The sequence below is a fragment of the Engraulis encrasicolus genome, unplaced genomic scaffold (genome assembly GCF_034702125.1).
Source record: "Engraulis encrasicolus isolate BLACKSEA-1 unplaced genomic scaffold, IST_EnEncr_1.0 scaffold_64_np1212, whole genome shotgun sequence".
NCBI lineage: Eukaryota > Metazoa > Chordata > Actinopteri > Clupeiformes > Engraulidae > Engraulis > Engraulis encrasicolus.
The window spans coordinates 22,501-40,000 of NW_026945972.1; the positions used below are offsets into that span (position 1 = coordinate 22,501).

Genomic DNA, 17,500 nt, shown 5'->3' on the forward strand with positions numbered 1-17,500 from the left:
TTGGCTGTTGCGGTCAAATTAGCCCATATTTTGGGAAGACTACCAAATGCCTGGCGGACTGGTCTTGGCTAGAAAAGCCTGGCCCATTCAGATGAATGTGTCCTGGGCCCAGGGAGAGGTGGGGTCCAGAATTGGGTTCTCATTACATTGTATGTATTGGATGGGGGGCCCTTTCAGATGAATTTGTCCTGGGCCCGGCACAAGCTGTCAGCAGCCCTGCCACAGTTTACCTCAGCATAATGAAACCTCCCTGTTCAGGTTAAGCTAAGTGGTGAGAGTTAATATCAAATGGGTGAGCGCTAGGCTACGCTAATTAATGCACCAAGAGCAGAGTAAATGAGACTGTTGCCTCTGGTGAGGAGAGAGTGAAAAAAATAAGCTTCAATAAAGTGGTAAACACTGCTAGCTTGCCTGCTCCCTCTTCCAAGCACTTTCACTCGTATTGCCAAGGAGAAACAGCCAAGAAAACATTCAGTATTGCACTGCATCCGTCTGAAACTGATCGAGACTGCCCTCCCTCCATTATGGTGCCCTTCAAAATTCATGCATATACGCACGCACACACGCACTCTATTCATTTGCACTTACCAAGTGCATCCATCCCTCGGTGTGGAACAACTTTTGAAAGAGCTCTTTTCTGCAAATGTATTCATGCTAAAATATTATCTCTCTCTCTCTCTCTCTCTCTCTCTCTCTCTTTTTCTGTCTCTCTCTCTCTTTTCTTTGAGCAGGCCTCCCCCACACTTTTTCTGAACTCCTTGAATGACTCTTTCCAGGCGTCTTATTATTTGTTTTTAATGCCTTATGCTTGCTGAACAGACTTCAATAGGAAGCGAAGAAGAAGGTTGTGTGTGTGTGTGTGTGTGTGTGTGTGTGTGTGTGTGTGTGTGTGTGTGTGTGTGTGTGTGTGTGTGTGTGTGTGTGTGTGGTGTGTGTGTCTCTGTGTGTGTGCCGTGTGTGTGTGCCGTGTATGTGTATTATTTCTGATGGGTAACTGTGCCAGAGTGAGAGAGGGGCCGGCCTTAAAGGAGCCTACCAAAGCCTGTTCCATCTGGGCTCTCTGCATGAGAACCTCTCTGAAGCCTCTCTCCCTCTCCCTCTCTCTCTCTCTCTCTCTCTCTCTCTCTCTCTCTCTCTCTCTCTCTCTCTCTACTTCTCTCTCTCTCTCTATAGCCCCCCCTCTCTCTTTTTCTCTCTCTCTCTCTCGCTCTCTCTCTCTCTCTCGCTCCATCTCTCTCCCTGAATGTCCTCTTTGGCTCCAAACAAGCAAAAAACGAGGCTGTAACTTTTGCCCATTTCACTGTGTCAGTGGTGGCACGGCGGCGGCACGCATGAGCGAGTGTGAAGTTACACTGTAGTCTGAACAGCCAGCAGGAGATTAATGATGTTGGTGGGGAGGGGGGATGGCCCCCATGATTCTACAGCAGGAGGAGAGAGTGTGTGCGTGTGTGCGTGTGTGCGTGTGTGCGTGCATGCATGTGGGCGTGTGGGCGTGCGGGCGTGCGGGCGTGCGGGCGTGCGGGCGTTCGGGCGTGCGGGCGTGCGGGTGTGCGTGTGTGTGTTTGTGTGTGTTGGGGTGTGTGTGTGAAGAGAAACACTGTTTTTTCAACACACAGTGGTGAGATGGCAGGGCACAGCCAAGGGCTATTCAAAAGGGGACACTGTGCCAAGCCTGTTACATCACAGACAACCACCCTCACTAGCTCAGACAATATACACAATACACCATATACAGTACAGTAGGGTAACAACAGAATGAATGTTCAAGTATAGTGAAACACATTTCACATTAAGACATGCAATGCCTGGCAATAATTTAGTATAGAACTATAACCTTAACATACAATAGGATGTGTGTGTGCGCGCGTATACACAAACATGTGCACATGTACAGTGGTGCTCATATGTTTACATACCCCAGCAGAATATACGCTTACTTGGCGATTTCTCACAAAATATGAAGGATTACACAAAACCTTTTTTCTCACTCATTGCTAGTGACTAGCTTAAGATATGTATTAGCAATATTCTGTGTTTACTCTTTCAAAAGCATGATCACAACCCAAACTACCCAAATGACCCTGTTCAAAAGTTTACATACCCTAGTTTCTGATGCTGAATATGGTCGGTTTAACATCAGAGACCGCTATAAATTGTTTGTGGTAGTTGTGGATAAGGCTCTTAATGTTCTCAGTTGACAAAACAGCACATTCTTCCTGGCAGAATGGTTGTTTCCTATAATATCTTTGGGTGTCTTGCTGGAACCTCACATTTGAGGTTTCCCCTGAGTGGCTGAATGATGTTGAGATCAGGAGAGTGAGACGGTCGCTCAAAAAACTTCATTTTATTCTTTCTGAAGCTAATGACGGGTTGATTTGGCTTTCTGTGCTGAAATATTGTCATGTTGGCATGTCCAAACAATGGACCATGTGCAGTTTCAAGGCTGATGAGTGTCAAGTTTCCTCCAGTATTTTTCACAGGGCAATGTATTCATCATTCTGTGAGTATGGACCAAAAGTGTAGTGCATTTCTATCTCAAATGTCCCCATGACATCAGTGGTCCATAACCACGTTTCACAGAAGGGATGGTGTAACTTTCATCATAGGCTCCGTTGACTGTTCTCCAAATGGTACTGTTAATAGTGGCTGAAAAAAGTTCCATATTGATCTCATTTTTCCAAATTACTTTGTCACAGGCATTTTGATGCTTCTCATTGTGCTATTTGGTGTATCATATGCAAAATAACATGTTTGCATTTTTGTAGTAATGGCTTTCTCCTGCCAACCCCCAACAGCCCATCTTTTCTCAAGTGCCTCTTTCCTGTACAGTTTAAAACATTTTTTCATGTTGTCCTATATTTCACCTGAAGTTATTTTTTTGCCTCCTGAACAATTTCCCTTGCAATGATCATTGCAATGCAATGATTCCCTTGTCCATTGGCTTGATTCCAACCAAACTCCTCATATTGCATTTCTGAATTGAAATTCCAACGGTGCCAACATGACAATATTTCAACACAGAAAGCCAAATCAACCCGTCATTAGCTTCAGAAAGAATAAAATGAAGGTTTTTGAGCGACCATCTCACTCTCCTGATCTCAACATCATTGAGCCAAGCCACTCAGGGGAAACCTCAAATGTGAGGTTCCAGCAAGACACCCAAAGATATTATAGGAAACAACCATTCTGCCAAGAAGAATGTGCTGTTTTGTCATCTGAGAACATTAAGAGCCTTATCCACAACTACCACAAACAATTTAGAGCGGTCCCTGATGTAAAACAGGGCCATATTCAGCATCAGAAACTAGGGTATGTAAACTTTTGAACAGGGTCATTTGGGTAGTTTGGGTTGTGATCATGCTTTTGAAAGAGTAAACACAGAATATTGCTAATAAATATCTTAAGCCAGTCACTAGCAATGAGTGAAAAAAAAGGTTTTGTGTAATCCTTCATATTTTGTGAGAAATCGCAGAGAAAGCGTATATTCTGCTGGGGTATGTAAACATATGAGCACCACTGTATGTACATGTGTGTGCGTGTGCGCGCCTGTGTGTGTGTGTGTGTGTGTGTGTGTGTGTGTGTGTGTGTGTGTGTGTGTGTGTGTGTGTGTGTGTGTGTGTGTGTGTGTGTGTGTGTGTGTGTGTTGTGTGTGCTCCTGAGTTCCCTCCCTCTGAATAGAACAGAACAGAACATAATAGAATGGAGTAGAATAGAATAGAATAGAATACAACAGAATATAACAGAACATAACAGAACAGAATAGAATAGAGTAGAACAGAATAGAAAATAACAGAAAAGAATAGAACAGAGTAGAATAGAATAGAATACAACAGAATAGAATAGAATAGAATAGAATAGAATAGAATAGAATAGAATAGAATACAACAGAATAGAACAGAGTAGAATAGAATAGAATAGAATAAAATAGAATAGAATAGAATAGAACAGAATATAATAGAATAGAATAGAATAGAATAGAATAGAATAGAATAGAATAGAATACAGTAGAATAGAATAGAATAGAACAGAACAGAACAGAATAGTGCCTTGTGATTCCTCTCATTCACATCCCCATCTGGTTCCAGGCAGAGTAGTGCACAATACAACCAGCGTCTCCAGAGTAGTACACAGTACAGGCCTGCCAAGCCAAGTCTGTGTGTGTGTGTGTGTGTGTGTGTGTGTGTGTGTGTGTGTGTGTGTGTGTGTGTGTGTGTGTGTGTGTGTGTGTGTGTGTGTGTGTGTGTGTGTGTGTGCCTGTCATGCTAAGCCAAGCTTGCCCCTTTTGTATGCGTGACAGAGAGACAGAGTCTCCCTTACAACTGGGCCACCAGGAAGGCTACTCAGTAGACACTGCAGTGTTACATCAACACTTTAAGAGTAGGATCAACATTACCAGTGTTAATCCATTGATGCTGCATGTTGAGTTGCGCAACATTGGCCCTGGCGCCTGGAGCTGCATGACGCAACATTCAGGCTCATGAGATTTAAGACAATTTTTTCTAAAATTAGTAGGCTATGTTAGAGCTGAATTAACACATTCTAATGCAAGATGAGGGTCTTAGCGTTTAAATGCAGACTGAGATATTTTGGGTTTTATAGGCTGAGGGCAACTTTTCTTAAAAAGACTTCAGGCATTCAGCAGCCTTTTTTGCAAGTGCTTTTGGCATCAGTGGGTTAATATAGACTCTCTAAGTGTTGAAGTTACACTACATTCTGCTCTACGTATTGTATGTAGCCTAGCAGACCAAAAAGACTTGCACTTGCAGCACACTTTTTAATTAGCAAGGCCTTGCTGGAGATTAATGAAAGTGTGAGCTCTCACAAAGCAACAGTCTGTGCATGTTGGAGGCATGCGTCCATTCATGTCAGTTTTGTTAAAGCTAAAATGCTCAGGACAGGGGTGGTAGTTGTGGTGGTGGTGTGTGCGAGCGTGCGTGCGTGCATGCGTGCGTGCGTGCGTGCGTGCGTGCGTGTATGTGCAGGGATGTTGGGGGGTTGAAGCATGTGGATGCATCATCGGATTGAGACACAGCGTAAACATTTTCCACATTTAAGCATTTGGTCGCTAACATGGCGTAAACATTTGAATGAAACGTTTCCAGAGTGTTCCTGCATGGGCGCTTATCTTCACTTGTCACTGCCAGCTCTTGGATCTCAGAGCCAGCGGGCAACAGAAGTCTTTAGGGACCACAGGACAGTTAAAGGGTCTTGGAGGTCTGACAAGCTTTGAATTACTGTTCATGTACAGCTACTGCACTTCTCCATACAATTGGACAGTTCAGGATGCTGCAAGGGGTGTATATGTTTGTCTAGTGTATACTGCTGTTTATCTTACCTCGTTGTGAGCTGTTTGTTTTATTTTGGCTGGTCTGGTCTTTTGGGTCGTCTACGTACTTCTACAGTGTGTTGCATCAGATGTACTGTATATGTGGCACAAAACAAGTTCCCACAAAGATGCATAAACATCTTTCAACAGTAGTGGAGTTTTCCCCAGGAGGCGTGATGGGGCGTAGAACTATGTACTGGAAGCTATACGGGGTGCACAGGCAACCAAAGTGCTTTGCAGCGATGACAACCTTTGGAAGACAAAGCAGGGTTTTATGCTTGGGAGCAGGGGTGTCGTACAGGGGGGTAAAGTGTGACTGAGTCACCAGGGCCCCATATAGTGTATATAGGGGGCCTACACAGTGTCTGATGTAGATATATGGCTGGGGAGGGGGTCCATTGGGGGTCTATTGGAGCTGATTGCACTTTGGGCCCACAATTTGGGGGGGAAATAGGGCCTGGGCAGTTTTGGCTTAAAGGTGCCCCTCATAATGAACAGCGCAGAACTGACTCACTGGTGGGTGTGGGATTTCTGAACATTTCTGAAAATAGAGGCCCATGAGGGTGCTGGGCCCACCGGGAAATGCCCGCTGTGCCGGGTGGCCAGTCCAGCCCTAGTCTGGAATCACAGGCAACAATGAGAATTAAAGAGGGGCCCAGGCCACCCTTGGAGGCTTCTGACAGGCTTTGAACTGCTGTGAAGGCTTTTACTCAGGGGCCCCATCACAGCCTAGGGCAGGGGTTCCCAAACGTTACCATAATAAGACCCCCCCCCATATACCAGATAGATAGATTCCAGCCAAGCGTTACCATGACAAGACCCCCCCCCCCATAGTGCATATAACAGATAGATAGATAGATTCCAGCCAAGCGTTACCATGGAAAGACACCCCCACCCCTCCCCCAAATACCAGTAGATTCCAGCCAAACGTTACCAAGACAAGACCCACCCAATATTACCAGTAGATTCCAGCCAATGCCCCCCTGACTTGGGCCGTGCCACACTACTATGTGTTTTTTTCTGTCCATAACCTTTCACGAGTTGATGTAGTTCGTGCAACTACAGCAGGAAACATAATAAATACAGTGTGATGTTATTGATTTTGTTTAGCTCTACTTTTCCTGCCAGGCTGCTGTGACCTTTGACCTAGTAGTGGTTGATTCCCTTTCGCAGGAACTGTGACCTATTAACCAATGGGACTTCATCGATCATCAGATCATCCAATCAAATTTCACCACAATCTCTTCGAATGGGTGAATGGCCACTGCCAGGCCAGGTAGAGCCTACCCCCTAATGGGGCTTACTGTACACCTTTGGAAACCTTTGAACTGCAGTGGTGGTGTTAGGCTTTGGATGGCGGTCTGTGAACAGAAAGTCTTTTATTGGCACTCACCTGCCATGTCGATGGCAATAAGTGCAGGGGGAAATCCTGATTTGTGTTACAGTACGGATTTAATAAAATTTGACGTGGATACTCGAATGAAAAAGGTTTCCCACTCTGCTGTATATTGGAAACCTTTGAACTGCAGTGGTGGGTGTTAGCTTTGGGATGAGGGTACAGTGGTTCTCAACCTTTTAGAACAAACACCCCCTAGACCTCATCCTAAGACAGCTAACGCCTCATATGTCAACTAAGCACCACCCCTCTTACTGTACCCTTCACAACGCCCCCCTGGTGCTCCCCAATGCCCCCTGAGGGGCTGTGCCACCCCTGTTGAGAAACACTAAGCTATAAAAAAGAAACCTTCTGTTGGCACTCACAAAAGTGCAGGCGGAAATCCTGGTTTGTGTTCATACTAGTACGGCCCTTGGAGGACTTGGAGGCACTCACCTGCCATGTCGATGGCGAAGGGTCGGTCGGCCCTCCACCCCGTGTACCAGCCCACCACCTTGCCTTTCTCCACCAGGGGCCTCTCGTAGCGCCGCCCCCCGACCAGGCCCACCGGCCACACGGCCACCCTGCGAGTGGAGCGCATCTGGGGAAGGGATGGGGAGAGGAGGTGGAGAGAGAGGGAGAAAGGGATGGAGGGAGAGAGAGAGGAAGACGGAGAGAGAGAGGGAGGGAGAAAGGGAGAAAAGGGGGAAATGGAGGGGGAGAGGGAGAAAGAGGGGGTGGATAGAGAAGGAGGAAGAGAGAGGGAGCAAGAGAGGAGGTGGAGAGAGAGGGAGGGAGAGGGAGGGAGAGAGAAAGGGGAAGCGGGAGGGAGAGAAAGAAGAGGAAGAGGGGGGAGAGAAAGAGAGGGGGGGAGAGAAGAGGAGAGAGGTTCTGAGTTATGTACGTAGCTCTTGCCCAGCGTTTTTACAGTGTGCATGTGCATCCAATTTCCTCCCTTTCTTCCGCCAGGCTGCGTTATCTGTTCCCACCGATATGATCAAATGCTTGTGCGCTATTATGCCCCCCATCCACTGGTAGTTCAGCGAGCGAGAGAGAGCGAGCGAGTGCCGGCAGTCGTCTTTCATTCTCCGGGACATTACACTTCACACACAGTGAAGAAAAAGAAGGAGGGAGAGGAAAAAAAGACAAGAGAAGAAGAGGAAGAGAAATGCAGGAAGCCGCCACTGCCACCACTGGCACCGCGCAGGTATCTTTATTAAGAGATGAACGAGGACACATTTTCAACTCCAATGAATTCCCCGCACCTGCCGTGACAGCCGGAGAGTGAAGTTGTATAAAACTATTACCATTCCATTTACATCTAAAGGAAAAAAACTAGAAGAGAATAGGAAGTGGAGAAATTATAAAAACACAGCGGGGAGCTGGTTAGCACGGCCAGTCTGTTTGCGCTCTCCGCAACCCTCATTTCCTCTTTGATGGCATTCTGTTTGTGAAAACTAATGGAGCCTGGGGCCAAAACTCTCTCTCTCTCTCTCTCTCTCTCTCTATCTCTCTCTCTCTCTCTCTATCTCTCTCTCTCTCTCTCTCTCTCTCTCATTGGTTAAAAATGAAACAGGAAAAAATTAGAGAAATCGCAGTATAGTTGCCGTGGGAAATCGAACAAGCGTACATAGCTACAACACAAAAGGAAAAAAAGAACATGAGTGCAATATTGGCCTACAAAGAGGGGGGAAGAGACTTGCAATATTATATGATACCTCATCCAACCTGCTCACTGTGGCCCCTTCAATATTTAATGCAGCACAGAGTTTCCTGCACGAGAGCGAGGGAGAGAGAGAGCAAGAGAGTGAGGGAGCAAGAGGACAAGGGAGTGAGAGAGTGAGAGAGAGGGAGCAAGAGAACAACGGAGGGAGAGAGCAAGGGAGTGAGAGAGGGAGCAAGGGAGTGAGCAAGAGAGCGAGGGAGCGAGGGAGCGAGAGCGCAAGGGAGTGAGAGAGCGAGGGAGAGAGAGAAAGTGAGGAAGTGAGAGAGCAAGTGAGCAGGACGAGGGGCCTAAAGAATGGTGTCAAGTCAAAGGCAGCAAAGCAAGTAGCCTGGGGGGCCAAGTGGCAAGACACTGGCTTTGATGCCACACTCTCACAATACAATGCCCCCCACTGGCTTTGATGCCACACTCTCACGATGCCCCCCACTACTCCTCATATCTACAACCCATCCTGCTCTCGTTCCTGCTTCCTTTTCTCTCTCTCTCTCTCCATCCCTTTCTCTCCCTACATCACTTTCTCTCTCCCTCTGGCACCCATCAGTCTCTCTCTCTTCCTATCTCCACATATCCCTTCATCTCTCTCTCCCTGCATAACTTCCCTCCTCCCTCCAAACCCTCCACTCCCTTTCCCATCCTCTCTACCTCCTCCATCCTCTCTACCTCTCTCCATATCCACCTTTCCCTCTCTCTTCTCTCCATCCTTCGATTCTTTCCCCTCCCTCCACTCTCTCCTCTCTCTATTCTCTGCTTACCCATCACTCCCTGTCCCTCTCTCACTACATCCACTCCTTCTTCTCTCTCTCTCTGCCTCTCTGCCTCCCTCCACTCCCCCCTCTCTCTACCTCCCTCCACTCCCCCCTCTCTGCCACTCTCCCATCACTACTCCTGAGGGGGTCTTGAAAGTCTTCTGACTTCTGTTCGAAGAAATAAAAAAGTCAAGGAAGTAAAAAGAAAGAGGGGAAGTGAAATGAAGTGAAAGAAGGAGAAGAAGAGGTGGAGGAAGAGGGAAGAGAGCACCATGGGAAGGCCTGCGTGGAGCCCAGCGTGTGGAGCCAAGCGTGGAGCCGTGAATCACCTCTCCAATCGCTCAAGGGGGGTGAGCACCGTGGGGTGTCATATCAAATACTTCTGCTATAATTCATGCTCTTTGGACAAACACAAGTGGATGGATGGAGCTTGTCTTTTCCCACTACATTGACACACATGGAACGGAACGTAGCCACTTCCAACATTCTCTTGCCAGGGACTTCCTTGTGTTACCACCTCCTTCTCTTCCTCCTTCTCCTCCTTTCTCCTTTCTCTTCCCGCCATCCTCTTGATGGAGGATGAGACAGGGGGTGGGGGGGTGATAAACCCATGCTGGTCTAGCAAAATATACCGATAGCCCAAATCACTGTCAGATCCAGAGCACCCAGAATTTTCTTCAAGGAGAAAAACACCTTGAGGGACTTAATGAGACTTTGAAGAAGAAAAAAAAAAGTTCTCTCCATCGCTCCAAAAGAGTGCCAGTATTAGCAAGTCTGTAAAACAGCTATGCTTAGTATTCTACTGACACACACTAAATGGGTCAGCCCTCTTCTCTCTCTCTCTCTCTCTCTCTCTCTCTCTCTCTCTCTCTCTCTCTCTCTCTCTCTCTCTCTCTCTCTCTCTCTCTCTCTCTCTCTCTCTCTCTAAGAGATGTAACGCACCGACCACATTTGGCTATTATAGTCTCCCCTGCTAGCCTCAAAACGTTTCCCTTTTTTGTTCTCTAGTGTTCTACACAATTCAACTAATCTTCTTTTTATATCACACTTGGCTTAAGTGGGGAAGCTAAAAATAGGCTGGAACAGGGAGGAGAGGACAGGAGAACAAAAGACTTCGAATCGAGTCCTGTGGCAATGTATGTGCAAGAGGGGAGAGAGAGAGAGAGAGAGAGAGAGAGAGAGAGAGAGAGAGAGAGAGAGAGAGAGAGAGAGCATGTGTGCGTGCCTAATGTGTTGTGTGTGTGCGTGCGTGCGTGCGTGCATGCGTGCATGTGTGCGTGCGTGCGTGTGTGTGTGTGTGTGTTTCTGTGCCAGTGGTTCTGTGTCCGTGTGATGCATAGTAAAGATGGTTAGGCGAGGGTAAAAGAGAGGCTATATGGCTAAGAAGGACAGACTCTGCATTGATACACACAAGGCCCCTGGCAGAAGGGGACCCCTCCGTGAAAGGACAGAAAAAAGCACACACGCACACGCACGCACACACGCACACACACACACACACAGGAATAGAAGAGTACTGGATAGATGGACAGAAAAACACACACACACACACACACACACACACACACACACACACACACACACACACACACACACACACACACACACACACACACACACACACAGGAAGAGTAGATGGGGAGAGCGGGTATACGTAGTGAAAGACTACATTAATGAAAGGACCAGAGTTGAGCGCGTGGAAGAAAGAAAGAGTGATGATAGGGAATATAAAGTAGAAAAGTATACTGAAAGGTCATACAGTATTGGAGCATGGCCGGTCACTCTGTTGTTGTGCATTGAAGTGTGGACATTTCACTGCTTTTCAAGCTTTTCAATGTGTCCTTTAAACAGGGTCTGGATTCATTTAGTCCTACAAAGTAGGCTACATTCACCACATCACATCTTCATAATACTAGTTCCTCACAGGTTATAACCTAGCCTAGTGAATGAGCGGTTATATAAAATAGAGAATGTTTTTCTCCAATTGAATTCAATAAGTGTATTATTTGGGTACAGGGATTTATCAAGATAAAAATAGGTAAGCGCCATGTTTGTTCACTCGTCCCAGTTGGATGTGTAGAAAGAGTCTGTCGGGTCAGGTTTTTGGTAGACCGAGGGCCTTCGCGTGCCAGATAAGTCTATCCTTAATTTGATTACATCAGCTCAGGGCAGAAAATTCGGCGCAGTTCAATTAGGCAAAAACGGTTTTAATGTCAGAGCTGTCTGGATGGGCATTTTTTTCACCGGCTGAGCGAGCTGAAATCGGCAGCAGAATCGGCATAATCAAAATGAGGACAACCCCAAAAGCTCAGACGCGGTGGAGCGCGCCAATTTACCGATTACTGGGTGACACCTGTCATTTGGAATCGGCCTCTCCGTCCTCAGGACATGACCCACGACTTGGCCCCGTGGAAGGGAGAGATACAGAGACGTGCTGGGTAGGTACTCACCCAGGCTTGCTAAAATGCCGTCTGCCAATTTGTAGCCTGGCCTAGGCCTACTTGTCTGGGCCCAATGCCACCATTTAAAAAGGGCGTAGTGTACCGTAGCTCTATTCATAGAGGACAGGGAGCATTTTGGGGAAGGGACATCATGTTTTCGTGTAATAAGCCTACATTGGGATGTGGGTGCAAGTGGCGTTGGAAGCTCCACATTTTGCTGTTAATAAGCCTACCACCTATTTAAATGGTAGACACCAATCATTTGTTTTACTTGTGCACTTAAGTCATTTGGGTTTTATGAGTGTGGAGTCTTTGCAACAGTAAACTTTGCACACATCTTTTGGTTTGTGGCTTTTAACGTCATGGCCTGTGTGTTGCCCAGTGTGCCGCCATCCCTCGTTGACATGAGCGTGGCCAGATAGGTTTTGCTTTCACGGGCTGTCAGGTCACCCTGCAGACTAGAGTGGTGAAATTCATTCATGAGGCTTGCTCGGTCAGTCTGAGTTCAAACTGGGTTGTCTTGTCTACCTCCCCTCTCCAGTGAGCGGGCAATCACCCTTGGCTGACCGCGTAATATCAAGTCATAGACACAGCAGACAAGATAAGCGGGCAGGTTTGAGTTCACAAACAACCCTACAATCCACCCCCAGCCTTTACGCATTCAGTCAGAGTATCCGTTCTCTTCACTGAATGCTTGGGAGACATAATTAATTTGCACTGAGGCGTGACCTGCTAATGCTGTGGTAACCGGAGAACGCAATCCTCTTTCTGACAGGGCAGCCACAGTGCCCGAATTTCTGTTTCGGATGGGCCAGACCATTTTTGGATGGCACTTCAGTCATTGTCACATAGCCTACCATTACAACATAAAGTCACAGAATCCATGTAAACCTAATGGAACAAACAGGAAATTACCTCATACCGAGACAGTGTTGTGTAGGCTATGCAGGACAACACATGCATGAAGGGCAACGGATGCATAATGAGCAAGCATACACACACACACACGCGCGCGCACACTCGCACACTCGCACACACGCACACTGTATGGCGGATTTGGATGTGTGACGAACTGAGATGTGAGTTAGGGGCTACCTACCAGATCCATGTAAGAGAAACAAAGTTTACAAGAGACCCCACTGGTTGTGGACTCATCCTAAATTGTAATCTTGGTTTCAGCATGGACAACTATTGTCATGGGTAGTCATGGGTAAGCGGTTAGGGCATCAGATGTGTAGCCCAAAGATTGAAGGTTTGACCTGCCAGGTTGGTGAGGGGAGGGGGGGGGGAGTAATTAACCTGTGCTCTCCCTCATCCTCCACCATACCGTGATCATGGTACCGTCCCGCCGCACTGCTCCCTTGGGGCGCCATTGCACGGGTGAGGCATAAATGTAATTCCGTTGTGTGCAGTGTGCAGTGAACACGTGTGTGCTGTGGAGTGCTGTGTCACAATGACAACGGGAGTTGGAGTTTCCCAGTTGGGCTTTCACTTCACTTCACTTTATTGTGGCGCCGCTAAAAATGTTGGGCCCTATGAAAGATTCAAATTTTGGGCCACCAAAATGACAAATTATGTAATCTGCATACCTCCAGAGGCCCTCTTAGTGCTGTCAGGCCCTTAGAATCTGTAACACCCCCCAAGCCCCCCCAAGCCCCCCCCCACACACACACATACCCACACCACCTCCCGGCACCCATGTGTATGATAATAGGATATAGCTGATTGTTCTCACTCCTCTGGGCACAACATCTGTGTTTGGAGTAACCTGAAGTTTCAAGTAATAGTTCTTATTGAATAAACTCAACTCAACAGATCACTCAACATCACGTTAAGTATGGGGATGGTATGAGTCAGGGTACACCCGATATAAGTGCTATAATGAGTGCTATTTTGTCCCTTGGTATTCGTGGAGGGGAAAGAGAATAAAACATTACAATTACGCATTGCAATTAGGCTAATGACATCGAGCAATTACCTCCTCAAACAACTCCAGGCTGTATGTATTGTCATCGTCGGCGAAAAAGACGATGCCCGAGTCCTTTAGGGAGCGACGCTGCCGTAGCCAGCCGAGAGCAGTGTTCCTCTGCTCCGTGGCTCGCGGCATACCGATCCGCTTAAAGCGCCGGGGCGTGAAGACGTTCAAGTGCGTGTACGGGACACCGCAGCGGGCGAGAAAGCGCGCCACCAACTCCGACTTGCTGTTCGCATCCTCCACCACGATCCAGTGGAACTGAGGCACCTGACGGAAGGTGTTACAGAGCCTGGTGAGCTCGGCTTTTTGCACCGCTCTGTTATACGTCGGGGTGATGGCGTAGATCACCGGCAGAGCTGCTGTGCGGTTCTTCCCGGGCAACGCGGGTCTCTCGTGGCGCTGTCCGTTTCCAAGTCGCGAGAGGTAAGACTGCGCGGTGTGCCGAACGGAGGTGGATCTCTTCGTGTCCACGTCGATCATGATGATGACGATCAGAACCCAGGGCAGAAGTATGAAAAATCGGCTGTAGAAAACTGACTTCATTGAAGTTTTTTTTAAAATTATTATTAGCAGGTCCGCGAACCCAAGTTACCCATCCTCTTCAGAGCATCACTATCGATTCAAGTTCAAGTCTAACTGCCATATCTCCATTGTCCGCTCCTAAATAATCCTGTATCAGACATCTGTGCGCACATCATTCCCTCTGATCGGAGACTTAATTCCGTTGTCTTCTGTCTGGTTCCAAATAGCACATGCAATCCGTGGGCGATTTAAACTTCTTCTAAGGACACGGCTGTCCCACCCTCATTCCCCTGCGCGCATGGGATCGCTCTGCGAGTTTATCTCTAGCAAGGCATCCGTGTGTCGCCTCGGCTGATCCACAAAACGACAACAATTCGAAAACAACAGGTAACGCAAAGATATCCATACACAAGGCAGTAGTAGTCTTGCCTGGTTAACACCAGACCTAATCACAAGTGAGATCGAAACGATTGTGTAGAACTAAAGGCAGTATGGGAGTTCCCAGGCTAGTAGAAGTCACTCACTTCCTCCGTATAAAAATTGCCATAACAACAAGGCGTCACCCTTCGTATTTTTGTTTTGCTTCGTTTTCTTGTAGTGATGTTTTGCTGGCCCCTAGACTGTTAAAAGTAATCGGTAAATATGAAGAGTAGGGAAGCAGCAGACGAGTCAGATCGCAGTGCAGCGAGAATCGGAGACAGAGAAGGAGGAGAGAGAGCTGTGAGCCAGCGCTGATACGCTTCCTCCAAACGGCGCTGTCCACTGAGACCCGCGATAAAGCCTTCACCCGCTTCACATGCGGGAGGGGAGGATGGACGAGTTAGGGAGGGAGGGAAGAGAGAGAGAGGAGAGAGACAGAAAGTGGGAAGGGTGGGAGGAGCTGTCTTAAGATGGAGATTCCTAGTAGACCGCTTGGAATATCTTTTTTTTTATTATAGTTGACGAATTTGCTTTGGGAAGATGTACAGTGGCACAATCAACAGTCTGTATATGATGGATGATAGATGACAGCTAAAGCATCAGCTTCTGCCTCATCAGGTGAATTTTCATTGCATCTATATACATCTGCACATACAGGGATTGGACAAGACAACTGAGACACCTGTCATTTTAGTGTGGGAAGTTTCATGGCTCAAGTGGCCAATCTCCATTAATTGCACATTGCACCAGTAAAGTAAAGTGTGAAGGTTCACTTAGCAGGGTAAGAGCACTGTTCCTCAAAATGTTGCAACTCAACATTATATCAGAGTTCCATTACGAGGAATTCTTGGTGCGCGTGTAACTGTTGCATCTTTGACTGAGACAGCAAGTCTTTATGATGTATCAAGAGCCACCGTATCCAAGGTAATGTCTGCATACCACCAAGAAGAATGAACCACATCCAACAGGATTAACTGTGGACGCAAGTTGTCTGAAAGCGATGTTTGGGTGACCGGCAGTGTGTATTGACCCTGTGGAGCCCTCGATGGACTGTTCTGGTGGAAACAGGAAATTTGAGGTGCACATTTAATTCTACTGTAATTTGGACAGCAGTGGTTTTATTTATTTTTATTTTTGATACAGTCCAGATTAGCACCCAAACATCCCTTTCAGAGTATTCAGACAGCTTTCTCTTGGAAGCTGTGTGGGAAAGGCTAGGCCTAGATAATTAGAGGAGTTATTATTATTATTATTATTATTATTATTATTATTATTATTATTATTATTATTATTATTATTATTATTATTATTATTATTATTATTATTATCATCATCATTATTATCATTGTGATGTTTTGCTGAAGGCCTCTAGTCCCTTTGAATTGCATGGCATAAATTAATTGAAGTGCTCATTATATGTGGCTGTGTTTGCCCACGAGCAACCTTGATGTCCGAGTGTGTTCTGTTCTGTTCTGATGTACATTCGGCTATATACTTTTATGATAGGCGGTGAGTGCGTGTGTGTTTGTGCATGTATGTGCGTGCGCCTGTGTGTGTGCGTCTGTGTGCATGTCTGTGCGCGCATGTGTGAGTGTTTTGTGTGCGCCTGTGTGTGCTCCGTTCCTATATGTGATACACACATGTTCATACACTATATGATGGGACTGTTCCTCCAGGGTTTTCAGCAGGAGGTTTACTGTTTAAGTGGACTTATATTCTACACACATATATATATATATATATATATATATATTAGGCTACATCTGCATAGGCCTACATTAGAAAACATACCTCAGTGGAACTGGGAAAGATGAGCCCAGATCGGGCGGGGTGAGGCGAGGGAGAAGGAGAGAGATGGAGAGAGAGACAGAGAAACAATCAGAAAGGGAGAGAGAGAGAGAGACAGAGAGAAACACACTGAAAGAGACTCAAAGAAGGGAGAGAGAGACACACACAAAGAGAGAGAGAGAGCGAATCTGAATGAAGTGTATGAGGAGTGGAGGTGAGGGGGAGTAGAGAGATGGAGCGAAAGAGGAATACATTGCCAGAGAGGGGGATGCATGGAGGGAGGGTTGAGGAAAGGTGGAAACGAGAGGAGAGGAGTGCTGATGGAGTGGTAGGGGCTACACATGTTGGATGGGAGCGGCAGAGCGCTGTCCAAACATTCCAACAACCAACCAACACTATTTGGTGTTAAATTCAACTCTCTCTCAAAGTTTTAATCAACACTGCAACGTTTACTGCCCCCATCCCAATTCAATCTGCACAGCTCTTAACACACACAAAAGTAGGCCTAATCTTAATTTGTTACTTATGTAAAGTAATTGTAGATATATACCAACAAAACACTAAAATAGCACCCTCACTCCTTCCATGCCAATTGGTGACGTGTTTTATGAATGACTTTGAGGGCCCCATATTTATATTTCGCCTAGGGCCTGAATGAAATGTCTAGATCCGCCCCTGTTTGGTGGTGGGTACTCTCTGTTATCTATAAGAAGCAGAGAACATTTCCCCTCACGTATCCTGCGAGACCTCATTTCTTTAATATGCCAGCAGCCCAGCGGTCAGCCGGTGCTGTGCGGGTGCGAGGAAAACAGAAGCACCAGATGGGTCATTATGTGAGTCAGCGTTGCGGTGAGAGCAACTCCACACGCACCTGAGTGGGGATGACACGCCATTACTCAAAACAAAACACTCGGCAGGCAGGCCGTCGCCGAAACACCTTACCCAACCCAGCGCCCCCCCTCCTCTCTCTGGGATCACCCCGGCCAGCCTCCTCCTTAATCAGTAGAGATGGGATTTATGGCTCTTTGACGGGATCCGGATCTTAGTGGCTCGTTCCTTTCAAAGAGCCGTTCAAAAAACTGGCTCTTTTGGCTTTTTTTCATTATTTATTCAGTGTTTAGAGTGTAATATTTTGACTCCACCTCAAGGTGATTTTGTTCACAAAACAACAACTGATTATT

At 46.8% G+C, this 17,500-nt stretch overlaps 1 protein-coding gene across 1 annotated transcript in view; it reads right to left on the minus strand.

Moving 5' to 3' along the window:
* The window catches only part of LOC134444667 (galactosylgalactosylxylosylprotein 3-beta-glucuronosyltransferase 2-like), a gene marked incomplete at its 3' end in the record, with an annotated part of 30,349 nt that extends 15,733 nt beyond the window's left edge, over positions 1-14,616 (minus strand). The window contains exons 1-2 of the mRNA XM_063193903.1: positions 13,593-14,616; positions 7,158-7,302 (exon numbers count right to left, since the gene is read on the minus strand). Coding sequence (XP_063049973.1) covers positions 7,158-7,302; positions 13,593-14,132 — 685 coding nt within the window. The remainder of the gene's footprint in view (positions 1-7,157; positions 7,303-13,592) is intronic.
* Positions 14,617-17,500: the final 2,884 nt, after the last annotated feature.